At 47.0% G+C, this 27,968-nt stretch overlaps 2 protein-coding genes across 17 annotated transcripts in view; both read right to left on the bottom strand.

Annotated features, from left to right (window-relative positions):
- TPPP3 (tubulin polymerization promoting protein family member 3) overlaps positions 1-632 on the bottom strand; it is a 3,783-nt gene extending 3,151 nt beyond the window's left edge. Inside the window, exon 1 of the mRNA XM_035336907.1 lies at positions 559-632. The gene's annotated coding sequence lies outside the window, so the exon portion shown is untranslated. The remainder of the gene's footprint in view (positions 1-558) is intronic.
- A 5,880-nt stretch (positions 633-6,512) lies between these two features.
- On the bottom strand, positions 6,513-27,541 carry ZDHHC1 (zinc finger DHHC-type containing 1). 16 transcript variants are annotated; one of them, XM_035336960.1, is made up of 11 exons: positions 27,234-27,541; positions 24,307-24,525; positions 21,952-22,014; positions 20,752-20,853; positions 19,832-19,956; positions 19,335-19,493; positions 16,725-16,837; positions 11,327-11,412; positions 9,771-9,864; positions 9,015-9,123; positions 6,513-7,600 (listed from the first exon to the last, which is right to left on the bottom strand). In XM_035336960.1, the coding sequence occupies exons 2-11, from the start codon at positions 24,432-24,434 to the stop codon at positions 7,065-7,067; spliced, it is 1,515 nt and encodes a 504-aa protein (XP_035192851.1). In that variant the 5' UTR covers positions 24,435-24,525; positions 27,234-27,541; the 3' UTR covers positions 6,513-7,064. The 16 variants fall into 16 exon arrangements, with proteins under 16 accessions (XP_035192851.1, XP_035192849.1, XP_035192852.1 ...); XM_035336958.1 differs by lacking the exon at positions 21,952-22,014 and adding an exon at positions 21,479-21,654 and having other exon boundaries at positions 27,234-27,482; XM_035336961.1 differs by lacking the exon at positions 27,234-27,541 and adding an exon at positions 21,479-21,623 and having other exon boundaries at positions 21,952-22,068; positions 24,276-24,449.
- Positions 27,542-27,968: the final 427 nt, after the last annotated feature.

Below are 27,968 nucleotides of genomic sequence, written 5' to 3'. Positions count from 1 at the left end.
CCGGCGGCCGCTTCCCGTGCGGGGCGGGACGGGAAGCGGCCGCCGGACCCCGCCCGGCCCGGGTCTCGTCGGGGGGGAGCCGGGAGGAGCGGGGGGACCCCGCGGAGGAGCTGCCCCCGGGGGTACCGGAGCTGCTCGTGCACCCAGAGCCCGCTCGTGGCTTTAGGGGCAGCGTCGCAGCGGCTCCATCCCTGCATCCTCCATCCCTGCATCCTCCATCCTCTGTCCTTCATCCTCCGCCCTCCATCCTCTGCCCTTCATCCTCCGTCCTCCATCTCTGCCCTCTGTCCTCCATCCCTCCGTCCTTCATCCTCTAGCCTTCATCCCTCCATCCTCTGTCCTCCACCCCTCCGCCCTCCATTCTCCATCCCTCCATCCTCTCTCCCGGCAGCAGCTGCCTCTGCTCTCCACAAAAGGGCTTGTTTGTTAGCGTGAAAACCTCCCTCAGTATCACAGCCTCCAAAGATGCTGTCCTTTTTTCTGCCTTTTCCACGTGCGTTTCCCCAAGCACCGCGTATCGCCACGGCTCCGGGCAGGCAGCCCTGCTGGATCACCTACCCTGCTTCCGTGCTGAGCAAAGCCTTTGGTTGTTGCACTGAGACAGGGCACCTGGAGACGCGTTTGCTTTTCCCAAGCTTTCCAGACGAGGTCTCAGGCTGCTGCTGTGCAGAGGAGCCCCCGGCTCGTTGAATCCAGCCCCTTTTTTTTTCCTCCTTGGCTGAGCAGGGTTTGCTCAGCTGGGGGGGGAAAGGAGGTGGTGTGGATGCTGCCGCTGCCCTTGCTCGTGGGGCTTGGTCCCCGGTCACCCTGCGATCCCCCGGCAGGAGCTGCTGTGCCACAGCCCGAGACCAAGCCCAGGCAGCTTCATCCCTGCTCAGCCCGTGCTCGGGGTGGGCACCGGGTTCCTGGGCAGCTTCAGGAGCCCCCAGGAGATGCAGTTTGGCACCGAGACACCTCCACACACCCCGTCCCCTAGCCCAGCTTTCAGAGGCTGCAGGGAAGCTTTTACATGCTCGAAGATGCAGGCTGACAGCTAGGAGGAAATTGGGCTTGTTAATTTCTGGTTTTGTTTGTGATTTTTTTTCCTGCTTGGACAAAAGTCCAATAATTTTACTGCAAAGCCAAGCACCCCGTGAGCTAACCTGGGGTCCAGGCTCCATGCCCCATCCCGCAGGGTAAGGCCCTGCCACAGCTCACGGCGGGGGACAGGGGACAGTGGTCACTGAGCAGCCTCTGGCCTGTCCTGGTGTCACAGAGTCACAGAACGGTGGAGGTGGCAAGGGACTCGAGGTCCTCTGGTCCACCAGGGCCACCCAGGACCATCTGCAGGAGGCTTTTGAATACCTCCAAGGGCAGAGCTCAGAAGAGCCGCTGCATGCCTCAAGGAGAGGACAGTCACTGGGGCTGCCACGTATTGAGGAAGGTGCTTACGGCTGGTCCTGGGGCAGCACATCTGGATCCCCAAGGGATGGAATATCTGGATCCCCACGGGGAGGCACATCTGGAGAGCCGGGTGAGTGCCAGGAGAGGGGCACCAAACCCGGAGGGACGCGTTGCCCCACCGCCGCCGTCCCACGGGCGGGTTGAGCAGGTCAGGTTTCGGTTTCTAAGGGCTGGGGTTTGTTGTGCATTTGTTGTCACCGTGACAGCCCCGTCGGGACGGAGCACGCCGAAGTGGCCGCGGCAGCCAGGTCCTTGGCTGGCTCCTGCTGCTCCTGTGGTAGCCCGGAAAAGGAAGCGCAGGAGGAGGCTGGGGCTTGGTCCAGAGCCCGTGGCAGGGACAGGAGCCGCGGAGGAGGTCACGCAGGTCCTGTGGCACGACTGAGGGAGGAGCAGAGATGTGGTTCTGTTCTTGGACCCCCAGGGACCTTGCTCTTTTGGGGATATCCAGAAAGAATTACAATGTTCCCAGGCGCTCAATGAGCTGTGCAACTCCAGCGCTCATCCCAGGTGTGCTGGGGCTCACGGGTCGGTGTCACAGGGATGCAGCAGGCCAGGTGCCAGGCTCGCCTCTGCTGGGACCGTGCCTAACCCCAGCAAACAGGACCGGGGCCACCCTTGCTTCCACCTCGGCACGCAGCCCTGGCGTGCTGCAGTGGCCGCAGGGTGCTGCGGGTGCAGGTCGGAGCGCGCACACGTGCTGGGACGTGCACCCATGTGCCCTCCTCACCTCCCACAGGGCCGGGCACCGCCGGCTCGGCGGAGTTATCTCGTTTCATCAGGGAGCGCCAAATGAGTCGCTGGCTCCGTCGCATCTGGGGCGGGATGAGGTTATGTGGGAACACTGCTCCTATAGAGCAAGTTGCTACAAAACAGAGGGAAGTGTTTCGGCGGTTGTGCAATATGTATACAGTCACCTCGGCAACGGCGCGTCCAGAAGGCATTAGCGGGGCTTAGCTGTGTCCGAGCAGCGGCGTGAGCGTGGCGAGGTGCAGCGGGTGGGCAGGGGGCCGGGGGTCCCGGCTGCGATGCACGGCACGGGGATGGGGAGGGGCAGGGCTCTGCATCTCCCCCCCGTGACTCGAGGCAGGTCACCGAGGCAGAACGGGCTCCAAAAATGTCCCAGTCGAAGATGACTCCCGCAGGAAGGTCACCCTGGCTTCAAAGGGAGGACTAAGAAAGCGAGCCGCGCCTGAAGATGAAAGCAAGCACAGAAAGGATCGCATTGTAAGGCCGGCGGAGCCGCCGGCAGGTTGACAGCCAGCAAGATTTATAACCCCGCGCTGGGAAGGGCTCCAGAAGCTGTCACCCTCCTGCAAATACCTTGCTTATTCCTGATAAAAACCCACGGTGTCTCGTGGTGGGAACGGCCAGGCCGGGGCACTGGACCTGCGGGGGCGGCAGAAGCGCCTCCTGCACCCCGACCCTCAGTGCGTCTGCGCTGGGGGCCCCGCGGGACAGAAATGGGCTCGGCCCAGAGGAAGGAGGGAGCTGGGTGGGAGCCGTCCTGGGTGGGAGCCGCCGCCTGCCATGGAAAGCCCGTGGGGCTTTGTGGGACACCGTGAGTGGCACCCAAAGCTGTGTGTTGAGAGAAAAAGCAACTGAGTCCCTGGGTGGCATTTCTGGGGGTTCATCCTGCGGTGCACCAGCTCTCCCAGGAGCTGAAGGCATCTCAGTGCCACCACTTCCACTCCTCGATGCCCACTACGCACCCTCAATATTCCTCCCTTACAGTGGTTGTGGCAAAACCACAAAACCCGGCCCAAATCAACCCCCGCAGACGTACACACCATCCTGTGGGATGCCACCTGGGGCGTTCAGGGGCCCAGAGCCCATACGCAGCACTGGAAGCACTGGGAGCCCATCCTGGGACATGGCTCTTCCCTTAGCACCCAGTTGCCGCAATCCAGGGTCAAGGAATTGCATTTTGGCAGCATTTGGCCCGCAAAAAAAACCCAGGTTTTTGTGCTACGTGCCTGCTGCCTAACGTCCATAGGGCCCTGCGGAGAGGGGACCCCTGTCACCCCCACAGGTTAAGGTGCAGAGCCTGGCTGGGACATTCCTATGGGAAAGGCGGACCAAAGACCCTGGGGACCATCAAGCAGGCAGATAAATGCGGTGAATGACTCCAGAAAGGAGGAAAACATTTAGCAAAAGGCATAGAAAATTTTATTGTGGACAGAGCTAATAAAAAGCTCCATACATGACTTCGGGACCGGTTCTGCACAGACGAGGGGTAAGAAAACATGAAAGGTCTGCTCAGGGGCACCTGCTGGAGAGAAAGTACTGGTGCTTCCTGGGTGGTGGGGCAGCTGGCCTTCGAAAACCCTGAGCCCAGCCTACTGCAGGGTGCATGGCAGCAAACACGGGGAGAAACAACAGGAAGGGCTTCGTCTAACCTGGATCCATCCGGGGCAGATGTCCAGGTCCTGCAGACGAGCAGCACAACATCTGCTGGGCCACAAGTGCTGGTCCCACACGTGCCAGCATTTCCCAAGGGTCACCCTGCCAGCGGGTACCCCTGGCTACAGCAGCACTGGAAGCTGCAACGTGCATGACCACAGGCAAAGCCTCCTTGCACACCTAAACGTGATGACTTCAAGCATGAGACTTCACTTCTGCTGATCAATGGTTCACACAGTTCGGTGAAGAGTCAAGGCTCCTCACCTCAGCTGTTTAAGGAGTCAAAAGTCAGCCAGCAGGACAGTAAGAAAGCCCTTTACGGAAATCTGGGGTCCGTGATCTCATCTACACTACCATGGCAGACAGCTCCCCAGGAGCACAGCAGGGAGTGCTCGGCCTGGATCGCCTGTCCACGATCCACCACTCCCATCGGCACCGCTCGCCGGTGGTGGCTCTGGAGATCGCCTCGGACCCATAAACCCTTCAGGCCCAGAGAAGCCATTCCAGTGTTTGCCTTGTCTGTGCCGTACACACCATGCCCTTACCGTGCAGCTTGCCATAAGCTTGCCTGGTGCCGCCACCTGCCAGCACCTCGTGGCAAAACGAGGGGCGAGGAGGAGCAGTTGGACCAGGGGCTGAAGCTCTGCGGTACCAGGCTTCCACACTGCTCCTCGGCCAGCCTCGAGCAAAGGACAACGGGGCCAGACACTGCCTAAACGCCAGACGGGCACATGGGTGTACTCCATCAGCACTGCCTCCATCATCCCATGGATGTCTCATACAAAGCCTGGGAGCCCTCTTCTTCTGGAATACCTCCAGGATCCATAAAATTCACTGGCTCCTTGGGCAAAATGTAGCCGAGGGGAACAACGGGAAGGATCGGGCATGTCTGTGGAGTGGGGGAGAAGAAGAGAGAACCTAGGCTGGGGACTGAAGGCCATTGAGTCAGAAGGCAGATTCTCAAAAGAGCTGAAAAAGCCACCCTCTTCCGAGCAGGTCTCTGGTCTTCCAGATGGTTCCTGTGCTTCCTTACGGAGCAACCAGCCTCGTGCTCCAGGCTGGGATGATGCAGAGTCCCTCCCCAGGGGTCATGTTGGGCCACGCTGGGCCCTGAGAAAATGGTGGAAGACACAAGCACTGCGTCGTGTCTGTGCACACCCCAAAAGCTCCTTCGTTGTCCTTGGCCCTGTGTTGGTGTGATTTGACCTGACAATGCCCAGCTTCCACAACGACACGCTTTCACCTGCTCCCCCAGATCAGCTTTGGAGACTTCACTAAACTTTGGAGCAGGAAAAGTGTTTAGAGAGGAGCCCCTCTGGTCTCCACACACCCCTGGCAGAAGGAACAGAGCCCCAAGCTCCAAAAAGGAGCCTCAAAAGGAGGCCTCATTGCTCTCTGCAACTCCCTGAGCAGGAGAAGCAGAGAGGGATGTGCCGGTCTCTTCCCCCTGGTCACCAGTGTCAGAACACAAGGGAACAGCCCAAGGCTGCACCGGGGAGGTTCAGACAGGGTATAAGGGAAAATTTCTTTACTGTGAAGTAAAGAAATGTGGCCAAACACTGGTGCAGGCTTCCTGTTGAGGTGGTTGCTGCCCCATGCCTGTCAGGGTTCAAGAGACGTTTGGACAATGCCCTCAGTAATGTTTTCCCTTTGGTTAGCTCTGAAGCGGTCAGGCAGTTGGACTCGGTGATCTTTGTAGGCCCCTTCCAACTGAACTGTTCTGTCCTAATGCTCACGGATCGAGCAGGTCCAGGCCTAGGCAAGCGGAGGAACGGCTTAGCTGGACTCACCCAGGACCATGTCTTCTCCTTCCCCAGCCTGCACTCACCATAGTATGGAGAATGGTTTGGCCCTGGGTTCCATGCATGAATTGATGGGGCAGGGTGATAAAGGCTCCCCACGTCTCCTCTCTGCTGGCACACCTACGTGTTCACGCACACGGGCAGCACACACACGGTGCAAGGAGCCAAGGCGGCTGCTGCCATGCCAGGGAGGCAGGGGCTGTGCAGCTGTCAGATGGGAAATGGTGTCAGGCACATACGTGCTGGTGGCCAGCCCGCCGGGATGCGTGCTTCGCTGCTATCCTGGGCTCTGAGGTAGCTGGCTGCTAGGCAGATCCGGGCTTCCTGGCAGCCCTGGCCTCAGTGCTCAGCCAGGAATTCGCAGCAGGGCATGCTGCCCGTGGAAGCCAGGAGGACAGGGGAAGCACAGGCTCTGCAGCCCAGACAGCTCTCTGCTTCTCACCACCGGCACAGAGCTGTGACTCCAGGCACTGGCCACATGCCCCGGTGTCTGGTGTGGGATTTTTCTGCAATACAGAGAGTCCAAGCTTGGCTGTGGACTGAGGCTGATTTGGCAAGCCCAGGAGATAGAAAGCTTTCAGGACGGGCTGTGTCCCAGAGTTTCTGATGAAGCTGCACTGTGGGGCACTTCAGGCAGCTGGGAAGGTGCAGTTGAGTAGGTCAAACCACACTGCTTTAGAGAATACATGCTGGTGGACTTGGCTTGAAGGTGCACAGTGGAAAGTGGTATAGGGACAGAGCAATCCTGAGGTTACTCCCTGCCTACCTGCTGAGGCCCCCAGGCATGATCCAGAAACTGACTGGGTAGAGGCAGATGGAAAATTTAGTTTTCAGGGTACCAAGGGATGGCAGAGATGCAGCCTTGTATTTTTCCCACACACCAAAAGTTACTGCAGTACTGGTCTGCAGAGGGCCGGGAAGGGACAGCCCCTTCCTATGGAAAACACTGAGTTCTCTCTAGCAGCTTCTCAAGGCGCCTACCTCAGGTTTATCTCCTTATTACCTGTTGCCTTTAGCCAGGCAGCAAGACATGTCTCACTGTGGTGTGATGGCATGCACACAGTGCAGGGATGAGGCCCTCAGTGCTCTACAGAGTGCTAACACTGGCTGAGGGCCAGAGGCTGCCCTGGGCGCATCCCTGCCAGGGCAGTTCTGTTCCCCTTGACAAGGAGAGTGGAATTGGGCTCAGGGGCACACCTGGCTTAGGAAGATGCAGCAGGCAGAAAAAAAAAATGATGCTGCAGATTTTTTTTCTGCCTCTCAGCTAGGTGTGCTGGAAGATGGTCAGCATCATGTAAAGGGATGCTGCTACCTCCAGAGAATGAGTTTCTGGAGTCAAGATCTTTGAACAGCAACATACAGATAGAAAGAGAACCTCTTGTCTCATTCCGAAAGGGTATGGCTTTGGAAGGCTGATCACTAGGCCACTGTGGTGTTTGTCCTTATGTCCTTTAAGCTTGGTTTATGTCTGCCCAAATGTTGCTTGCTGGTGCATTTTCTGTGATGTGGCTCAGATGTGTTCCCAGCAGGCTGGGGCTGTGACAGTTGAGGTTCTCCACTGCTCTTACTTACAAACACAGCAGGGACCTTAGAAAAAAGTTCCAGGTCTTGTTCTACGTGTCTGTCTTGCTGGCACCTTTTCCTTTTTACCTTGTGCCCAGAATACAGATTCTTCTCCTTGTCACCTCTGGGATTGTCCGTGGACACAGGATAATGCTGAGCATTGCTTGAGCTGTTCTTAGAAGGACCATGAGGGGCTGTGCTCCCAAGGCGAGTCTGAGCCACAGGAATTTCATCCATGGACTCAGCAGACTCTGAGTGATAGTCAGCTGGGGGTCCCGCCGCCTGGATGGGGCCAGTGCTGCTGGGGGGCACAGCAGCTCTCAGAGGGAAAGCTGGCACTACGAGGCGAAGGCTGTGGGAAGAGGAGGTGGCAGCAGCTGTGGCTGGAAACTCTAGAGGTGGAAAGAAAGAGAAAAGAAAGCTTAAGATGACAGACATCCCTCAGCCCCACAAAGACGTCAACAAGCCCAAGAACTCTGATATGGATGATCCACTTGTGTTTAAAACCCCCATATACATATTTATGCAAAAGTAAATGTGTAAATGTGCAGAATTCTCCACTCAGCAGTGTACCCAACTCTGATCATTTCAAAGTGCCTCCAAGCTCTCGGAAACACTCGTTTTCCCTTCTTTTCTCAAGCCAGTTAACTTCCTGACAGTGCTGGAGTTTCATGACACTTTTCATTTCTGTATGCCAGCGACCGGAAAGCTACTCCAGGTGGCTGGCTATCAGTCTGGTTTCACAGATGAACTGTTGCACATTGAAAATTATAGCAATTTTAGGGAAAGCAATAGTTATGGCATAGCCTCTTTTTTGGAGATCCCTTCTTGCATTTCAAGAAGTCAAGAAACGCAAGGGTTTCTCACCTGTTCTGTTAAAGTTCTGGCTAACATAATTATGAGTGCATTTGTTCATAAAGTTACCCAAACATGTTCAGGATCAGATACTCAGTTATTTGTTCTTGAGTTCTTCAACGTGTTTTAATTTTCATCTCATATTTAACCCTCTGGATTCGTTTGAATTATTTTTTCCTAATTTTGCTTTGGATAAAAATGAGGGAAATTCAGCCAACTCCTTTCTATAGCATAGCACTTGTTTAGCATTTTTCTTTCTTCTTTTTAGAGAGTCAGAGAACTCCTGCCATCTGTTTTGCTCACACAGTTGCCTAAGTAGCCTACTATTGTTTATGAAGACATAGTTTACCCTTTTGCTCATCTGACTATTTTTTCCTTTAAAAATGAAAGCAGTCCTTGGTAAAGCTGTTTGCTACCACAACATCTTTTTCTGTGACTTCCTCCTCGGAAATATGGAACTGAAATGAGCATCACGATTGTTTAACTGTGCTGCTATAGTAACAGCTTGATCAGAATGATAGGAGCAAGAAGAGTCCTTCTTCTCAGCTACCCTAGAACTAACAGTTCCAAGAAATAGCCATTTCAACTGATTTTTAGATTCAAAAGTGTTTTGGTCTTTACAAGCTCCTCATGCTCTCTGCTTTGCTCTCCATTTCATTCCTCTGTACGCTCCAATTCCAGTTCCTGGTGGTAGCTCTTGTTTCTCTCCTACCATTTTTAAAGCTGCAATCCCTAATGAAGAGCAAGGAAAATTTGGCATCTCAACCCCATCAGCTCTTCAAAACACAGCTGTTTTCAAAGTAAAGTTCATATTTGTTATTCTCATGGGAGTTTCTGTTCTTCACTTTTTTTCTTATCTCGACTTTCTAAAGTCATGTTCATATTAAATCCTTCAAATTTCAGTGAACTGGAACAGTTACGAAGCAAGGAAGCTGACTGAAGCACTCTCACCTGACTGAGGACCTGGGAAAGAGGGCCAAGGTCTAGCATGTGGTTTAGATCTGCTCTCTGTTGCTGAAGAAGAAGTCTTGTGCGTCTTCTTTCGTCTTTTCTTCTGTCTCTGTGAAAGCGAGAAGCCCCAAAGTCACAAAATACAGTATCCAGAATACAAGTGTAGTTGTAAAGGAAGCTTTCTTATCATTCAGATGACAAAACTTTGATCAATAAGCCTGGAGGAAAGGGGGAGAGCACAACCACCTGCCATTTCAGGAAGTGGGGAAAGCATCTGGATGTAGGAAAAGGAATATCAAAAAAGCAGAAAACTTGACTTTGAACAACTGCTTTATACATTAAGGCTTCATGTCTGCATACATCATATCTCCCTGGGCAGATTCTTTAGTATCCATATTTGAATGCATTAGCTGTTGGATTTTGCTCTACAGAAGCACGCACGGTGCTATAGATACAGTCACTAAACAGCACTGGAACAGCAAGATATTGTACAGGCTCCATATATTACAGCTGAACTGCAAGCTTGTGAAGCAACAGCAGAATACATCTGATCACGTGTGTGAGCTGAGATGGGAGAGTATTGTTTGGATGTCATGACTGCAGGGCACGGCCGGCCCTGCACATACACGCTGAGGACAGCAAGACCGAGCGTAGAAAGGACGTATCCACAGTCTGCACCAGAGCGAGTTTGTACCTATGCAACGTGATGAATCATCAGCAGCAGAGGTTTTGGTATGTAGCAAGTCTCCTGCTTACCTGTGAAGGGACTGCAAAGTGAAGAGATGGGAGGTCAGGAGAGGTGGTCTGCTCAGGATCAGCTTCATCATTGTGGGCGTAGAGCTTTGAAAAGCTAAAACACATGGCAGATATACAAGATGCTTTCCTCAGACACTGCTTTACCCTGGCACCCATTTTTCTTGCACATACCCAGCTTCAGTCAGGCTGACTAAGGCATCCCTTGCTTTGCACAGCACTCCCAGCATGACTGCAGGGTAGCTGTTCCTGCGCAACTGTGCACAAAACATAAAGGATTCCCTCTCCCTTCCCCAGGGACATGAGTTAATAGGCAAGGCTTAATTAAGAGAGAAGGATGCTGTTTTACCATGACTGCTCGCCTCGTATTAAAACTATGCTGATTCATATTGTGATTCAGGTCTCTTGACAACCTGAAATCATATAATTATAATGAGCTCAATATAGGAATTATGGGACAAAACCACCCAGAAGTTTAAGATGGTAACAGAAGAAAGCATTTGTTGTGTGATGCAATGGCTCTTAGCAACGCATATTATCAGTACTCTGTGTTGTTGTTTGGCTTCCACGTAGAGTTGAAACTTGATTTTGACAGAAAACCCTTATGGCCTGAGAAATTGAGATAATCAGAATTCAGATACTCAGATTCAGAAATCTGAGATATTCAGATGTGGGGATATAAATACTGAACTGGTACAAACACAACCTAAAGACATTTTTGAGCTTGATCTCTTATAATCTACTACAGAAAAAAAAGCCTAGGGCAACTGGAAATGAGATAAGGCTGGATTTTCTGATGTGAAAGTGCTCTAGGACATCACATTGAGCAAGTCACTTGACCAGCTGATGAATTGAGGCACAGCAGCAAAAATGTACATGGTCAGGGTTTCAGCTGAACCTTCCTTGTTCCTTCTTACATTTTAACTGAATATGGAGAGTATTCTAAGATGAGGGTCTGGGAAATATATTAATTAAATGACATGCGAGATTTGAGCTTTAAGTTAGACCTCTTCCAAAAAAACTTGGAACTGGTAAGTATATCAGCAAATGCTACACTTAATGTAGACATGGCTTGTAGGGGCCTCCCAAGTGGTGAGGTATGTACAACAAGCTCTCAAAACTGCTGGGTGTTCTGTTTAATTCCAAGGCAATCACAGATATTGATTAATTGTGACTTCCTACACAAAAATGCTCTAAGCCTAATCACAAACTTAACAGGCTTTCAGATTTCACATTTGCTCGCAAAGCAGACCATCTCCTTTTTCAGTGGCACTGTAGAAACTTTGTTACAAGCTTAGGTGGAGCTCCCAGCTATATTTCAGGCAGCTTTAAATGAATTTCAGTTTAAAACAGTCTAAACAGAGTGCTCTAGGAAAGTTATTTTCCCAGAGGAGCAAAGGCAATTACTCCTGCAGGTATTTATCCTCCTGAAACTCAAAGATTTCAGCACATCTTGGTCAAAATACCAGTGCTCCATACGTTCCTAAAGTGACATTGATGACAATTTCCCACTCAGCATGCATGTTGTTGGGAGAGTCCTATCTATTTACTTTACTCACCCTTTTCCTGCAGTTACTGCTGTAAAGTCCTCTACTTGAATACCAGGGTCTGTATAGCCGGGGTTACCTGAAAAAAAGTCTGCTTCCTGAAAAATAAAAATAAATAAATAACAATTTCAGAACAATATGGACACCGTGGAGAAGAGGGATTTTCACTACTGAAGTGTTTTCTTCCTCCCTCCTCAGCCATATGCCAAACATATTTTGTCATTACATCTAGCACAGCTGAATCTCAGCAGAGGAGTCTGCTGCTTCAGATGGAAAACCAAGATTGAGGCAATTAGAAGTCCCCGATTCATTCATTTAGTGCAGCCAGAATTTCATGTGACTCAAAATCACATCAGAGCACACTTACAGAGGCCAGCTGAATCATTTCTTGGGACCGCATTCAAAATATCACTTAAAGCCTTCATTAGTTATACAGTTCAATAATAGGAGTTAATCAGTGAATGCAGAAAAGTTCTTTTCAATTCAAAACGGAGGAGACAAAACTGAAAGCATGCAATATACAGGAAAATCATAAAGCATTTAAGCATTTTCTGTTTCTTGTGTGAATGTTTTATGGCTAATAATTGTGCTGTTTTTCAAAAAAAAAAAAAAAGGGCAAAAAAAGCAATATATTACTCATTCTCCTCAGGTACAGATGAATTCCAAGTAACCCCATCCTGACTTTTGAAGCTGCATACCCGCATAAACATAAAAGGCTTGACAAATAAGCCTCCTAAATCCAAGTAGCTGAATTACAGAAAAGGGGCTCCCAGTTCTCCCCCCAGAAGTATGCAATTATGATGGTCAGAGGTTCGGAGGATCTCTGCAGATTATTATTAATTGATGCAGAATATGAAAAAAAAAAAAAAAAAAAAAGACAAACTGTGCGCAGGAGAACCTTGATGCTCTATTTTCACTAGCTGCACTCACTTTTGAATAATTAGCGAGCCAAATTTCAATATTTTAGTGTGCAGTGACTATAAAAACCCACATATGTTGTGAGGCAAAATCTAAGTTGTAAAAATGGGGGGGATTTTGAATGCAATATGCATTTGCTTAACAAACAAAAGCCTTAAGCGCAGGAAGACCTATTCGGCTGAGCAGCCCGATCAGCAGACTTGAGAAAATGAAGTCAAAGTTGGACATCCCACAGACGGGTTCCTGAGAGACCCAGGGCCTCTGCAGTTCAGCACATTCATAAACAGAAGAGCAGAACAGTGAGATGAAGTCTGGTGATGATGCTCCCTTATGTAAGGCAATAAAAATGAAAGCCAACTGCAAAGAGCTACAGAAGATTCATGTAATATTGAATTACAGCATGATAAAATGGCACATGAAAATCAATATCGCTAGATGTAAAGATGGAAAGCGATGCACTTGGGAAAAGTAGTGCAAACTTTATATACAAAGCAGTGCTCTCTGAACTAGAAATGAATTCATGGAGTTGCGTGCTCAGTGGCAGCCAAGAAATCATTTCAGATGATAGGAATGAGAAGGAAAGGCATAAAAAAAAGCAAAGAGATAATGGTTTCATGTCACTGGATAAATTCACAGGCAGCCTGGACTCTGTATTCTCTACATCATTCCAGCCTCTTCACCCACAGAAGATCTGGAAATAGGTACAGAGAAAAGTGACAGGGCCAATGAAGTGTATCAAGCACTTTCTGTACACGAAACAGGGCCCTTCAGACAGGAGGCAAAATACTCAGGGCAAACGTGAGTGGCTCGGAGTACACAAATGGGGAATAACTGTTTCACATCTCAACAATGCTACACTTAAGGAGCATCAAATGAAAAAGGATCAGGCAACAGCTTCGAAAGGAACAAAAGAAAAGCTGTGGGTTTTATACAGCATGGAGCTAAGCTGTAGCACTCACCACCATAGGATGCTGCAGGTGCTAAATGTTACACAGATTCAAGAAGAAATTAGAAAAGCTTGTGTCAGCAAGCAGCAAGTACAAAGCCATTTGATGCTCTGTGTTCCAGAAGCCCCTGACACATATTGCCAAATGCTGGGAGAGGGTACTGGGGATTATGCTCCCAGAGTCAGAGCCAGCACATTGCCCTGATCATCTTTGCCCAGCCTTCTTTACACGCCAGCACAGAAACTTCCAAATTTACTAGTTGCTTTCAAAAATCCTGGCATGGAGGCCTGGAGTCTCGGTACTCATATAATGTAGATAAGAGGGCTGCCAAACTGGAAAGAGTTCAGGCTTGTTGCATTTTGTAAAGTGCTCTTACTTTAATTGGTCTTGCAAATATGGAAAGAAAAAAATAAATAAATAAAAGAGGTAGAAAGAAATTTACAACTGTCTTGTAGATGCTAACATCAAATTTGAAGAGAATTGTTTCAGCAGTCTTGAGTGCTTGAACTTTCTGGTTTGCAAACTATGAATTTTTGGGCTCACCACTACCAGCAGAGTTTACGCCGGTGCAGATTCATGATCTGCAGAAATTTACCCCATATACATTTCACATAGAACTTGTAACTCAAGTCATTGGTCATTATTGACAGAACATCAAGCGTACATAAATGGTTCCTTAAAGCTCCTTGAGGACCAAATTCTTAACATTTATGCCCAAACCTCATGCACCTGAGTCTCAAATGAAGGAGAGCAGACACAACCTCATGTCAATTTGAAGCAGCAAGCCTGGAAAAAGCAGGGTGGGGAGATGCAGGCCTTTCCAGAGGAAAGCTCACTATGGCTGCAGTGAGCTGGAGCAGGAGCACAGCTACTGAAAACGATCAGGACTCAACATGCACAGCACACAACAGAACTGCAGGTCTGGCATTTCAAAGGAGAATAACAAATGATGCATCTTCAGAATACCGTGAACTATTCTTTCCAAGCAGGCAATAAAAGAGCCTTTTTAAAATCCATTTTGTGTATTTCAGCCATTTAAATTATGTATAACCAAAGCAGCCACATAGAAGAAAGTAAAGCATTAGAGCTGACAAGCAGAAACAAATGGAAGAAGACTCGATCAGTAGAAAATGCAATGTTCTCTCAGCGTGACGAAAGCTACAAGCACAGCGCAGAGCCCCAGCCTCCCTCAGCTCCCACAGGACGGCCAGCTGTCAACCGTGACAGCAAGATAGAGCCACCCTTACCTCCCAGTAAGAGCCTTCAGCTCTTACTCTTCCTGAGAACAGACTGCTAAACTGATTTGAGTCTGTTAGCAAAGCTCACAGCCAACTTACAGGTCCTGGCCATGCTTAGACCTCCTCTAAAGGTTGATTACAGCCGTGCCCACCCACAAACCTCGTGGTTACAAATTTTGACTGTTCTATAATTGTCTACAGAAAACAAAACCAAAAACAAACAAACAAAACACTGCTACTTGCACTTGCTGCTTTGGCTGTAGTAATAGAAGCAAAGGCTGTATGTCCAACTGTTCTGCATTTTTGTGATAGCTGAACCATGTAAGTGTGCAAACAGTGCTTTTATTTCCTGCATGTCCTGAGAAAGATTTCACAAGTATATAAGAATCCTTCAACCTGAACGTAGCTGAAGACATAACCACAGAAGAACATGGAAAATGGAAGCCAAAACCAACATCTAAGCTTGAAGAAGCCTCAAATACAAGGATTACAGGGGAATTGCATGTTTCTTCTTACTCTCTACAAATAACGAGCAGTTAAGACAAAGGTGGGAAGAACATGATTTCTATTTTATGCTTGCAAGATCTTGGATCAATTACAAAGGACTTCTGTGTTCAAACTAAAGGCTGTAGTCAACACAGCTTACAAAAGGCGAGTCACTTGGTGTACTCCTACTCCAGTGTATTTGTTTGTGTTTATCTCTGGTTGCTATGTAAGGAACAAGGAAAATCTGGTGGGTTAACATTTTTCTTAACAATGTTACTGGGCATCTTCCAGTCTTTATTGTTCCCCAAGGTACGAACTGTAGCTCTGAAACACAGAACTTTTCACCCTGCTTCTTCCAAGCTTGCTGCTACAAATTAACCAGATTCACACCTACCTCGACAAGCAGCAGAGCAGGCAGGAGAACAGGACTGAACAGCCACATCCCTGATGAACCCCCCCAACCAGAGTCCAGCTCTGTTCAGATGTATTTTTAGTATCGATCAAAATTTGGTAACTAGGAAATCATTAGAGCTAATGTTTTATTATTGCTCTAATTTTCATGCTCTCTGAGACAAAGTGCCAAACATCCTTGTTGTTATGGAAACCTCTGTTTAAACTGAAAGTTCAAATTTTCCAAGACAGTAAAAAAAGCTGGGGTATCCATATTGTACAGAAAGGGAATTAGCTCACTTTCCCCTTTCCTTTGATAGGGTAAAGCTTTTAATGTGTCCAGAGAGATCCCAGTATCTCTACACAGAACACCTGGATTAAGCTTGGATGTAATTAGTTTCTTATGAAATATAAAACTGGCTGTATAGGAGGCAACTCACTTGCATAAAGCTAGGTAGAATTACATGGGACTGCAGAATTACATAATAATATAGACTGGGAAGAATGTCTGGAAGTTTCTAGTAAATCCCCTGCCCAAACCAATACAAATGTTGTGCAGTCAGATTTTGAGTAATCCCAGGGACAGAGTTGTCTTGCAGCAAAATAAATTACGCTGCACCTCTCAATTAATACTGCAATATTTGCCACTGCACAGTGCAGCAGGGCCGAAGCCTTGTAGAACTCCTTTACAGCAATACAGATCAACATCATGGTAATCACAAGGTCCCTTATTGCTGTGTAAACACAGCTAAACAAAGCTATCTGGGTCATTGCTGATCATGACTGGTGCCGTTTTCTTTTTCAGGAGGGTTAAACTGTTCAGTATTAGCTGCTCAGTGATTAACCGCAGTTTTTCCAGTCCTAGAGCCTGCCTTGTTTCAGTCATGACCTACAATACCGCACACATGAGCCCGCAAAATGCACACTGCCCCCAGAACAGATGGTCGTGCCCTTTCCAGTGACAGGTCCTTCCCACTCTTCAGTCATCCTCTTTCATGCTGACACAAGCACTTACGTGACTGCTTGGTGAACCAAATGGGAGGGAGCTGGCCCAGCTAAACACTACCTCAACTATTTTTTTAATAAAGTTTATTCTTACACAGATAAATTCCCCCACCCTGTTCAGTGCATGACTGTAACAAACAGCTGTGCTGGCAAAGCAGAATAGATAGTCTGGGGCCCAAAACAAGTGGCGGAAGAGAAGGGGTGAGATTGACTCATTTGAAATCAGTACTTGCTTATGCCCAGAGTGTTCATCCAGTTACAGGCCTTAGACTCTCTCACATCCTATTCTACTCCACAGAAGTACTTCAGAAGTCTTACCTGTAGCCACTGCCTCTAAAATTTAGAGCTTGCAAAACTGAGGCAAACTCTACACGGCGAACAAGTGAGGCTTTTTTACAAGAAATTGATTGAAAGTACAATGAGTACCTGACTGGGGATCACTTGGGAGGGACAAGATTCCAGTTGCTTGTCTGCTTCTTTGGTCTCTTGCTGGGGACGCTGCTGCAGGATGTACTCATATGTAGTCAGCTTGTTCCACACTGGGAGGAAAGAGAGAGCTGTCAGTGCATGAAAGGCCCCTCCCGATTTTACTTGCCACCCACCAACAGCCTGAAAAACTGCACTGTCTATCTTACTGCATCCTTTATTGTGATCACCACAACACTTTCTCACAGGCACAGTGTTCAGCTGGATGTCTGATGCCTCATGCACACAGTTCAGCCTTTTAAGCTGTCACAATTCATTCAGCTCATTTCAGAGCAAAGCCATTATTCATATCCAATACGTGAAAGATCTGTATCACATAGAAAGCTCAGTGAGCAGTCAAAAGGGATGCAATGCTAAATGTAGAAAAGAAATTCAGCAGGTTAGCATGTCCCATAAAGAAGATTGAGACATTTAATGTCCAAAACAGTGAGCACCAAATGCCCGACTCATCTCATGCCAAAGAGACATGTCCAAAGCTCCTATGTGCCTGAGTTTATATGCTCTTAAGGTCTCCCACACACAAACACATCTGCTTCCATGAATGAGCAAAAGCATTTTACATTTCTGAGCAGCCTGTTTTTCTCATGAGACGCAAAACATCCAAAACTAAGACATTCCTCCCCTCATGACCCTGATGTAGTATGTATTTTTAGACCACAAAACCTAGAAATGGATGCTGCAGCTTTTTACTGCACAGCCTGGTAAGCCTTGTTCCTGTTTACAGTAGCATAGCAGTTAAATCAGATGCCTAGGATATGGGACATCTAGACTAAAATCCTTGCTCTGCCTGACTACATTTGTACCAGTAGTATCCTGCCCCTCAAAACTATGCCATAAATGCAGAACCAGTTCATAGGGAAGTGGGGAAGAACAGAAGAGAAGGTGCCCCTCCTGTTAAAGCAGTGACCATATGAAGAAAAAAGAATCCAATATCCATTTGGCCAGGAAGACGGAACATAAAGATGAATGCGATTCTGCAGCCAAGTGATTAGTGAATGCACTTAATGAGGATGGTACCAAGTGCTGGCAAATGCTACTAGAATTGAATCTGATTGCATTATTTGAGAAACAGAATACTGCTTCAGAAGCAAAGGGCTGTATACCATTTTTAGTTTAGAATTCATTGGTTTCTGAATACTTAGCAGAAAAACTTTTAAAATATTTTAACAGTTGTTTAGTCAAAAAATACTGCATTTAGCCACATAGCACACAACTGCAGCACATAATGTGCAACACATAACCAAAAAGACACCTCCCTCCAAACTTCTGAAGAGCCATGGTTCCCTGAATGCCTCTACAACTGAATCTCAATCAACACTTAATTTTGAACACATGGATCTACTACTTTGAAAACAATCTATTGTGATAGAACTAAGTAGTTCAAACCAGGACAGTAATTCTGAGAAGTTCACTGTGCTTGCAACACAAACAGATTCAAAGATTTTCATAGCTAAATCTGATTCAAGCCAGTTTGTTGTTGCTGTTATTTAATGCAAAACTTAAAGGCAGTATCAGCCATGAGGGTGTTATTTATATTCTATAATTTAATTACACAGGAAAAAACGATTCATTAAAAAATATTCATGAACAGTAATTATGTTTCAAAAGGGTGGTTCATTCCAATGCTGTCTATCCTAAAGTACTCAGATGAGACCACTGAAAATTACATGTGTGAAATAAGGTGAATTTAAAACACAAATAATATGTCTCTCTCCCTGAATCTCAGTTGTCGAAATAATGCATACCTTGTAACATACAATATAGGCTTCAATGTGGCAAAGTTGCTCCTTTTAAGCAAGGACTTACGCAACACGCTTTTGCACAGCATGGAGCACAACTTAAACCAGCGTCAATAAAGTAGCAGATGTCAACATAATAAAATGACAACAAAAATTAACAATAATTAAATTCTGTTTCCAGGTACCTCATAAATAATTTAAATTGTGTCAAAACTAGAAGTTAATTTGGCTCAAAATTTATTCTGAAAGAGGAAAAAAATCCCCCCAAGAAAACAAAAAAAATCAACCCCTGAGTAGAACTGGTGTAAAACTCATGTTTCTGTTTGACAAGGGAAGGCACGACTTTATCCCAAGGAGGGAGCACCCTCTCGTGGAAGTTGTACGCAAAGACAGGGTAATCTACAACTCGGCACTGGACAGAACAATTGCCTATGAGGTTAATTTGCATCTTGGAGACAACAAAAACATTTATCTGAGGTCTTACAGACAGGATGAAACAGATTCATCCCAAGGCAAGCATGTGTAGAGTGTTTTCTCCCTGCTGGGCTCTCACTTGCAATTGGTGAAAGAAAAACTTAACTAGTGAAATTCAGAAACAGCATCTAATGAGACTTCTGTAAGAGAGGGCCTCTAGGGAAAATCAGAAGTATAAAGTTAAAGAAGCATATGTTAAATTCCAACTTTTAACCTCTTCAGTGGTAATCTTGTATGTTGTATGCATAGCTGTAACATAGGTGAACACACAGAATGAGTAGAAGCTAAAATGAAGAAAATGAAACGGGGACGCAGATGACAGGAACATAATACCTACTCAGATAGATGTGAAAGGTCAAGAGGTGGCCTAGCAGGAACACGGTCACTAGGCTCAGTAGAATAAAAGTCCCAGCTGGAACCAAAATGGCTGGAGCCCCAGTCTCAACAGGAGCAGCAGGAAGGAACACAAACCAGACATCCGTGTGGTTCTTTAGAACTGTAAATCAAAAACAGGAGAGGTCAGCAGATTTTCCAGGTATCTCTAACTTGGCTTTACAGGTGGAAATACTGTTAACTCAAAACTGGCTGCAGACCCATTATGCACTTGAGGCTTACAAAACTTTATATTTGCAAGGCCTTTAGGAAGAGCGGCTTAGTAGGCTCTGGAAGGAAGCACATTGCATCACCTGAGCAGAGACGCTCCTGTAAAAATATGACATGAAGGGAATAAGGAACAGGAGTTCCTCCTCAGTGGGAAAGCCCGTGGAATCCAATCCCACATGCAGAGAGATGCTGGCTGACTCACAGGATGCTTCACTGAAGCATGGCTGTTACCTTTGTAGTGCTGGTCAGAGCGAAGCATCGTGGGGTTAATGAAGAACTCCACAAAGACGTAGCAAGCAACGAGCAGCAGAAGCCCAAGGCCCAGAATGGCAGACAGCACACTATTCAAAAAGAACCTGCCAAAAAGGTGAGAGCTCTGAGTGGCTTCAATAACATCACACATACAATTCAAAGGACAGACAACCCAAATTACTGTGGCACTTTCACAGATGCTGGGCAAGAGTCTTATTTGTTACCCTGAGGGACTAAACTGTGACATGTTAGAGCAATTCTAGTTAGAAGGCAGTTAAGTATACATAGAATAGACAAAGAGCTCCCTGCACAAAATCTAACAGCAGTGTATCGTGGCAATCAGCAGTTACAACTCTTTGCTTCCCATGCAGTTCTAGTTCGGGAAAATGAGCTGAGAGGCAATAATCAGTGATAGCCTCCTTATTCTTTACCTTAAACCTGGCCCAGATTAGAGTTACCTGTATACTGCTGTAACTCCTGCCAACTGGCAAATCTCTTAGGGAAAGCAGGCAGTTTGGATTCATGTTGTTTCAGAGATGGGAACAGTATGACCATGGTTCTATTCCCACTCCAGTTCTCACAAGCATTAAGGACAGCCAGTTACCATCACATAAGCTTTTCCTAACACCAAATAATAAGAGCATGTTTTCTATTTTTACTTGTAAATGCTTGACTACAAAATTCTAAGTGTAGGAATTTTATCCCTGGTCATGGGGGTGGCATAGTCATGCTTGCATTTTCGATCTGGTTTTCTCATGACTGACTTTATGCAGCTGGGATCTGAAAGAAAAGTGGTTTTGAGTGGCTCAGTCCAGATTACCCTGAGATGCAGGAGCATCCCAGGAAGGGGGATATTACTTAAGCAGCGATGTGTTCTTGTTACAGTGCCAGGCCCTTACCAGTAATTCCTCTCTCCCACACAGTTGTTGAGCCATTTGCAGTGGTGATCAAAGCCACACACACATTTATTGCAAGTTCCACAGTGCTTTGATTTGGCACTCCTGCCAAAGAAAGGGTGGTGTTAGAGTGGCAGCACCAACAGGTTACCATGCCTTCCCAGTGACACAAGTACAGGGGCATACAGCAGTAGAGATCCTGGTAGTCATGAGAATACCTACGATATTGGGAATACTTAAACTACCAAACATATCGACCACATTGGCATTGTTGGAGCACAATCCCAAATGCTGCAAAGTTTGTCTTTTTAATGCATTGTGTGATTTCTGATGTAGAGATCCCAAATTCTTTAGCAAGTCTACAAATCTTGATCTTAAATTCTGTCCTCCAAGCATTTCTTGCTATCCAGTTAGCATCTAGCCAAATACAAGCACACACACACGTTAGGTGTTGTTCTCAGATCTAACACCAACATCCAGATAACACAGAACAGTTCTCTCCACACAACACAAGAGCACTTAAATAAAACACTGAACCATGCACACATTTGACAGTGAGCATCTACCCAACTAACTGAAGCCTGCCACAGGATGAAGTTTCACTGGCACTATAGAGTTAAGAGTTTCAGGGACTTGATTTCAATCTTATAGTTAACAGTAAGAAGAGCCTTATGGTGAAGTGTAATGGTGAAGAAGAAAGATAAATAGAAGAAAAAGAGAAGATACTTACACATTTACATCACAGACATGGCAATGATGGTTTTCAATGACATGTGCATGTTGATTACGATTGAAGGTGGCCAGAGGCCCTAGATAGTTTTTTTCTCGCACATTTGCATCCGCAGGATCAATGGAGACTGCAGTAAGATGAACAACTAAATGATAGATAAAACACACTCCTGGACACTGAAGTACACAGTTAAGGATTGTATGAGTGGTTTAATGCATATATATTTATCCTTAGTACACAAAGCCCACACAGACGAGAAATATATGGCTTGTAATTAGAAATTACCATATATCTGACTACGGCACATTAATCTGAGCTTTATTAACAAAGAAGTTTCCCTATCTCATGGTAATAAATATCCTCTGCAAAAAGAAAACTAAATCTACTGAAACAACCCTCCTTAAAATGTACTATTCTGCCTCACAGAAATGTCCTACCTAGCACAGGAGTTTTTAAAAAATACCTTTACTTACCAGCATCTGACCCCATGTGCAGGCTGTTGACATAGGTCCACCCTTCTTAGTCCATAGAGAATCCTTGGAAAGGAACAGTCAGTTAAGGCCGTGCACATGCCCCTTCACAAGACCAAACTTCCAAAAAAGAGAAAAAAAAGTCACATCAAGTAACCAGTACCAATCACCTTGTTTTCCTTTTCTTTACTCTGAATCCCAAGCAAGAGGATCACCCCTTTCAAGTAGGGTCCTACAGAATTTACAGACAGAGAATACCCCAAATTTCTCATTTGTTTCTCCAACTATTATCTGTTTGGATTCTTAATTCCAAACTCAGTAGCAAGTTAGAGCAAATAAGCTTTAGAAGCACTTTTGATCAAACCTCAAGTGAGTGCCAATATTTGGAAAGACTACAAAGCAGCAGCTTTACGTATCTGGAAAATCACTGTGCTCCAGAGTTTGCTTCTCAATATATTGCGATAGACGAGCATGCATGCAACCATTAATCTTCCAGTTTATTTGCTATAAAACCAGATATAAACACATCATTGATCATATTAAAGTCTATGGAAAACACAGAAGTGTTGTAAGGAAATAAAAAAAAAAAAAAAAAAAGAGAGAGAGAGACATTTGTGCTGTAATAACTGGTAGTAAAGCTTTGGGATACATTAATCTGATGAGTTAGAACGACTTTAGACTGAGTTATGAAGATATCTGGCATACAAATTTATGAAGTTCAAGCCTTGATAATACCAAGGACTTCAGTAAGATAGGTAGTTGTAAGACAACTGTGAGCTAAGGATATTAACAATGCCTAAATCATGCAAGTGTAATTAAACTATAAGCAAAAGCATCAGTCGCAATAATATCAAAGGGTGTGTGGACATATGAATATATGAACACCGCGTGTACAAATTGCAGAAGTGCATATCCCAGGAGCATATTTTCAGAACTTCTCCCAAGATTCTGCCTGTAATATTTCTTGGTTATCTGGTTCTGCTAAGAAAGCTTTAAATATGAAAGGCAAAATAGGCTGACACAGACGGACTTTCTTGTTTCCAGTTACAGAACAATGTTAAACATACCCCTTGGTTTCTGCCACAGTAAGACTGACACATCTGGAGTAATCTTTATACAAATTGCCAGAGATTAACCTAGCAAGATTTTTTTTTTTTTTCCAAAAAGCAAAAATGGCGCCTGTTTAATTTCATTCTAATTTGACCCTTGACAACAGGAAGTCCTAAATACATCAGAATGTGTGCATATATATGTATGTGCATAAATCTGCTTTGGCTTTGTTTGACATTTCATAAGATAGGTCAGACTTCCTGACTTCAATCTCACTGAGCCACTTTGTCAATTTTATTTTCACCAGGAAATATGTTACGGGAGAAATGACAAAATCACATAGATACACACAAATTATAATCCTTCACCAGCTTGGTGAGCAATGAATTCAACTCTCAGGACTCCTTCTTCTAGTCTGCAACTTCTCAGACAATCAAATCCACCAGGAGCCATGGCCTGGCCTTGAGCAGGTGCCTTCCTTGGTACAGGTGACAGTACAAGGTGGCACTGAGTGCATTAGGATTGCTCCCCAGCAAAGGACCCCACATTCCAGCACAGCCCCTTCTGGAGGCACACAGCCCCAGACCCTGCAACCAGCTCTACTCCATCCCACAGCCTTGCTGGGGAGAGGGAGAAACATGATGGGAGGTGGGGAAGAAGACAGGATGAGGAAACCATGGGCACAGAAGAAGATGCCTTGACAGCATGAGCACCTCAGCATCAGATACTGCCTGCATTTGGAGGAAATAGATGATAGACCTCTCCTCCGATGATCACTCTACACCACCTTGTCTTTCACTCACAGCTTTGCTACAGAGGAGAGGAAGAGGCTTCTGGGAAGAGATCAACTGCTTGTTATCGCAAGGAACCACACCATAAAAGCAAACACTTAGACAGCTGCCTTTCAAGACTCATTCAGTCAGCACAGGAAAGTGAGGCAGCTCATCATGGCAAGCATGTCTGGGGGCTTTTCTTTTCCCTATGACTTCCTTCAAACGCTGCAAGCACACTTGTAGAAAAATATAAGGCAAAGGAGATGCATAGGCAGGAGTAGACAGCAGAAGAGATCTGGAGGCAAAGATAGCGAAGAGAGCAATGAAGGAGACAAGTAGAATGTTAGTGACCTACCTAAGTGGAGGGACATAGTGGGTCTCAAAATACGTAGTATTTATGGATAAAAGATCAAGATTCTGGCTCAGCTGCTTCTCCTGTGCTTTATATGCTACCTAACAACATTTATATATATATAAAAAAACAAACTGTTGATAGTTTATTACAGTTCATGCTCTCCTCTTGACCAAAGGATACGATATAGCCAGCGGGCAGCCAGTGGAGGGGCAGGAGAGGAACGAGGATCCCAAAGCCAACCAGCGCAAAGAAGAGGTACAGCAACCAGGCAATAATCTGGAAAGGGTGCAGAGGCCAGCTCCAGCCATTCCTTCGAGCGCGTTGGACCTGCACCTCAGGAACAGCTTCGCCGAAATTCTCTGGAGCTGTCTTATTAGGAGGCTTATTGCAGATATTCATCTACAGAAATAAAAAGGGAAAACAAAATATGTGATACAAAAATTTGGTTACTGAGCCCTGGTCCTGGCGATATGCCCCAAGAGGATGGACAGAAAGTCCAAGAGACCAACAAATGCATCTGAGGAAAGGTGTTCTCTCTGCAATGGGGATTAATGATCTATAGTGACAAAAGGGGAAAAACAATTACACACTCTAAAAGCAAGTGCCAATAGCTGCAAGAAACAACAATACCTCAAACTTTTAGCTAAGGGAAACTTGCAGGTTTTGCCAGTTTTTTTTTGATGGATCTAGACCAAAATCAAGTAAAAAGAGCATAGGGTGGCAGTCTGGAGACGGAGTGTGATATGATCTGTTTGGGGGATGTGTTCATTCCACAAAGCTGTTTTACAGGTGATGGCAAAACACACGCTTTCACCTATCTCATGTATGCCATATATTCCTTTCAGCTAGTGACAAGAAGGACAGTGAAAGCCAATAGCCCCACTGGAGCACGTGGTCTGGAATCGCAACTTTAGCGCTACACAGCACCCAAGAAAACAGAGACCCCTTTGTCAGCAACAAAGGAAGTGGAAAGACTAGAAACTTAAAAAAAAAAAAAAAAAGTGAAAAGATAGGGGAAAAGGAGCAGGAACTGCTCACAACACAACTATAAAGCCAGCTGTTGCTAGAAGAAAAAAAAAAACAGAAGGTTACAAATGTGAGAAAAATCTCAAATAATTTTCTTCAGACAGGATCTTCTGGGAAGCTATTTCATTCGTGATTGCAATGGTGGGCGTCCTGCCAATCAGGAGTACATTTTAGTAAACAAATCGTAACCTTTTATTCCCTATTACCCAACACCTGATCCCCTCCCCTGTTTCCTCATTGGCTGAGTACTGCAGGTTCACAAGCTACTCGACACTCCTCTATACCACATATGAACAATTTTTCTTTTTTTCAACCCTTTCATTTCTCCTTTTTCCTTCCCCCCCCCTTCTTATGTTTTGAGAACTTGTGATCTTTGTTTTACTGTTCTAACACTGCTCATCCTGCTTTTCTCAAGCTTCCGCCTTCTACTGTCCACTTACCTACTTAGCATTTCTCCTTATTATGGCTACACAGCTACCTTGGAATACAGAAAATCTACTGCAAAAACACAGCTTAGTTTCTCACACATGCAGGACACCCATGCGGTAAACTGCCAAACTATTCAGCTGTCCTACAAGGTCTGGACTGCCAGCACGAGAGAGCAAGATTTAACTGCAAAGATGAGTTACGATCCATAACTCATACTGGAACCATAACTGGAAAGGTCTTGATGTTTATCTGTTTGCACAACAGCTACAAGCTCAGATGCTATTTCAGTTTGTGTTGGATTGTTAGCTGTTGCTCTTTGCTTGCCACTGAGCCAGGGTGAACCTTTAACAAAACCTGCCTTGGTAAAAGAAACACATCAGCTCTTCATTCCCTGGGACAGCAGAGAGTTGGGTTTCTCTGCTTTCAGCTAGTCCCTTTGCACATGAGTGTGCTGAAAGAGGAGGGGGAGGAGGTCTCTGGCTCACTCATGGTGTTTTTGATAACGGTTCCAGTACCAGAAAAATTCCAAAGGGCTGGAAGACAGCAAACATGCCAATGTGCTGAAAGAGCAAGCAAAATGGTTCACCAACTGCACCATCGGCCCAAGCAAAGATGACTACTGGGGTCAAGTGATAAAGAAGCAGGAGCAAGAATATAAAATAATAAAACTTATGCTCATCAGCATAATCTTATCAGCAACCAGTTTGGGAAAAATAAATAAATAAGTAAAAAGACTAACTTTTAAGAAAATAGCAGTGTCTGCCTACATTCATAGTTCAAATTTCTACATGGCCACTGACTCATCAGTGATGACCAAGTTATTAATAATTCGATATTTTTCTCATTAAGGTTGTTGAAAACTTGCTTGCATTTCACTCTGAGCAACCTGTTACAAAAACTGCTCAGATTACTTGAGAAAACTCCCAGGTTTCTCCTTTTTCCTAAAAAAAGCCTGGCCGCAGAGCCAGGTCCACGCAGACACTGGAAGCCTCGCTTTGCTGCAAGGCTTTCCTGAGACGGTTTTATAACATCGGGTGTTTTTAAAGGCATGTAGTATTTTCGTATGGTTCTACAGAGAGAAGTTTTCACATGCAGACCTGTGCCTAAAGCTGGTGTAAAGTACTTCCCAGCTAAACTGTTCTTAAGACTACAGTCACTCCGCAACTGATTCCTAACACACTGCCCAGAAACCCAGAAGACAGCTGTGTGACGCTGCCCTCAGAAGAGCCAGACCAGTGTTCCTCTTGCCTTTCCCTCATGACTGGAAGTTTTCTCCTGCGGTTATGCACTGATTATCCGCTGAAAGTGACGAAAACCACTGTTAAGTGAGGAGGCTGCAGGATACAGCCTCTCCCTCCCCAGCCTCCTCGCCTTCCACAGAGAACGCTCAACACCGACAGCAGGGTGCAAGGGCACACTGGGGGCTTACTCGGTCGCCGCTGAGGAGAGGCCACGTATTTGATGCTGGTTATTAACTCGGAGGCCGCAGGTGTCTCCGTTCGCAGTCCCCGAGCGGGAGGACGCGGGGACGGACAAGGCACGCAGCGAGCGGCGAGGCCCAGGGCCTCGGAGGAGGCAGCGGGATGAGACGAGGGTTCCTGCGGAGCCCCAAGCGGCCGCGCTGGGGGCCTCCACCACCGCCCGCTCCTCACCTTCTCCCCGCGGAGGCGGCTCCGGGTGGCCCCGCACCCGCCTCATGCCCGGGGACGGGCGGCAGCTCCCGGCGCCTCGGCGGGCTCAGGCCGCTGGGCCCGTCGCCATGGCAATGGCCGGTCTACGGCGGGGCGCAGGCGCCAAGCGGCGCTGGGTGCGTTGCGCTGCAGCGCTGCTGCTTGGCTCCTTTCACCTCCCTGAGCCGGCCATGAGGTGTTTTCAGGAGACTCGGACATGTTTTCACAACAAACAAGGCTCCCCAGGATCTGCGCCTGAGGGGTGAGGCCGGTGGACGGGCCTCCCGTGCGGTGCCGTGGCTGCCACCTCCACCGCCTCAGCCCAGCCAGCATCTGGGGAGGCTTCTCCCGTGCCGAGCCCCAGCAGCAGCCCTCAGGTGCTGGCGAGCGGGTGCCCGGCCGGCCCGAAGCACAAGGAGGTCTTTATGAGCCGCCCGTGGGCCGTGCACAGGGGCGGCTTTGTGCGAGGGGCACCGGCTCGGCGCGGCCGGAGGCTGCCGCCCTCGCCCGCTGTCCCCGCAGGCCCTCACTACCTCCTTGACCGCCGGCTGCGGCCCTCACCCCTTGGAGGATGGCTGCAGGGGGTGCAGAGCCTGGCACCGCTTCTGCCTTCGCACCCGTCGCCTTCCCCGTGGCAGCAGGTCGTGGGGAGGAACAGCCATGGCGGGGAGAAGCCGGCTGGCACATGCCCTGCCAGGCTGGGAGACCCAGTGCCCT

This window comes from Oxyura jamaicensis, chromosome 11 (genome assembly GCF_011077185.1).
Source record: "Oxyura jamaicensis isolate SHBP4307 breed ruddy duck chromosome 11, BPBGC_Ojam_1.0, whole genome shotgun sequence".
Lineage (NCBI taxonomy): Eukaryota > Metazoa > Chordata > Aves > Anseriformes > Anatidae > Oxyura > Oxyura jamaicensis.
Note: the sequence above shows the minus strand (reverse complement) of the source record. Positions and strands in the feature narration are given on the sequence as shown.

Coding starts and splice junctions, on each gene's coding strand:
- ZDHHC1 (XM_035336958.1), bottom strand. CDS start 24,525: ATGAATATCTGCAATAAGCCTCCTAATAAGACAGCTCCAGAGAATTTC. Junction 21,655..24,306: donor GGCTGCCCGCTGGCTATATC/GTATCCTTTGGT, acceptor TGTGTACTTCAG/TGTCCAGGAGTGTGTTTTAT. Junction 7,601..9,014: donor TTTCCCAGGTCCTCAGTCAG/GTGAGAGTGCTT, acceptor TTCCACCTCTAG/AGTTTCCAGCCACAGCTGCT.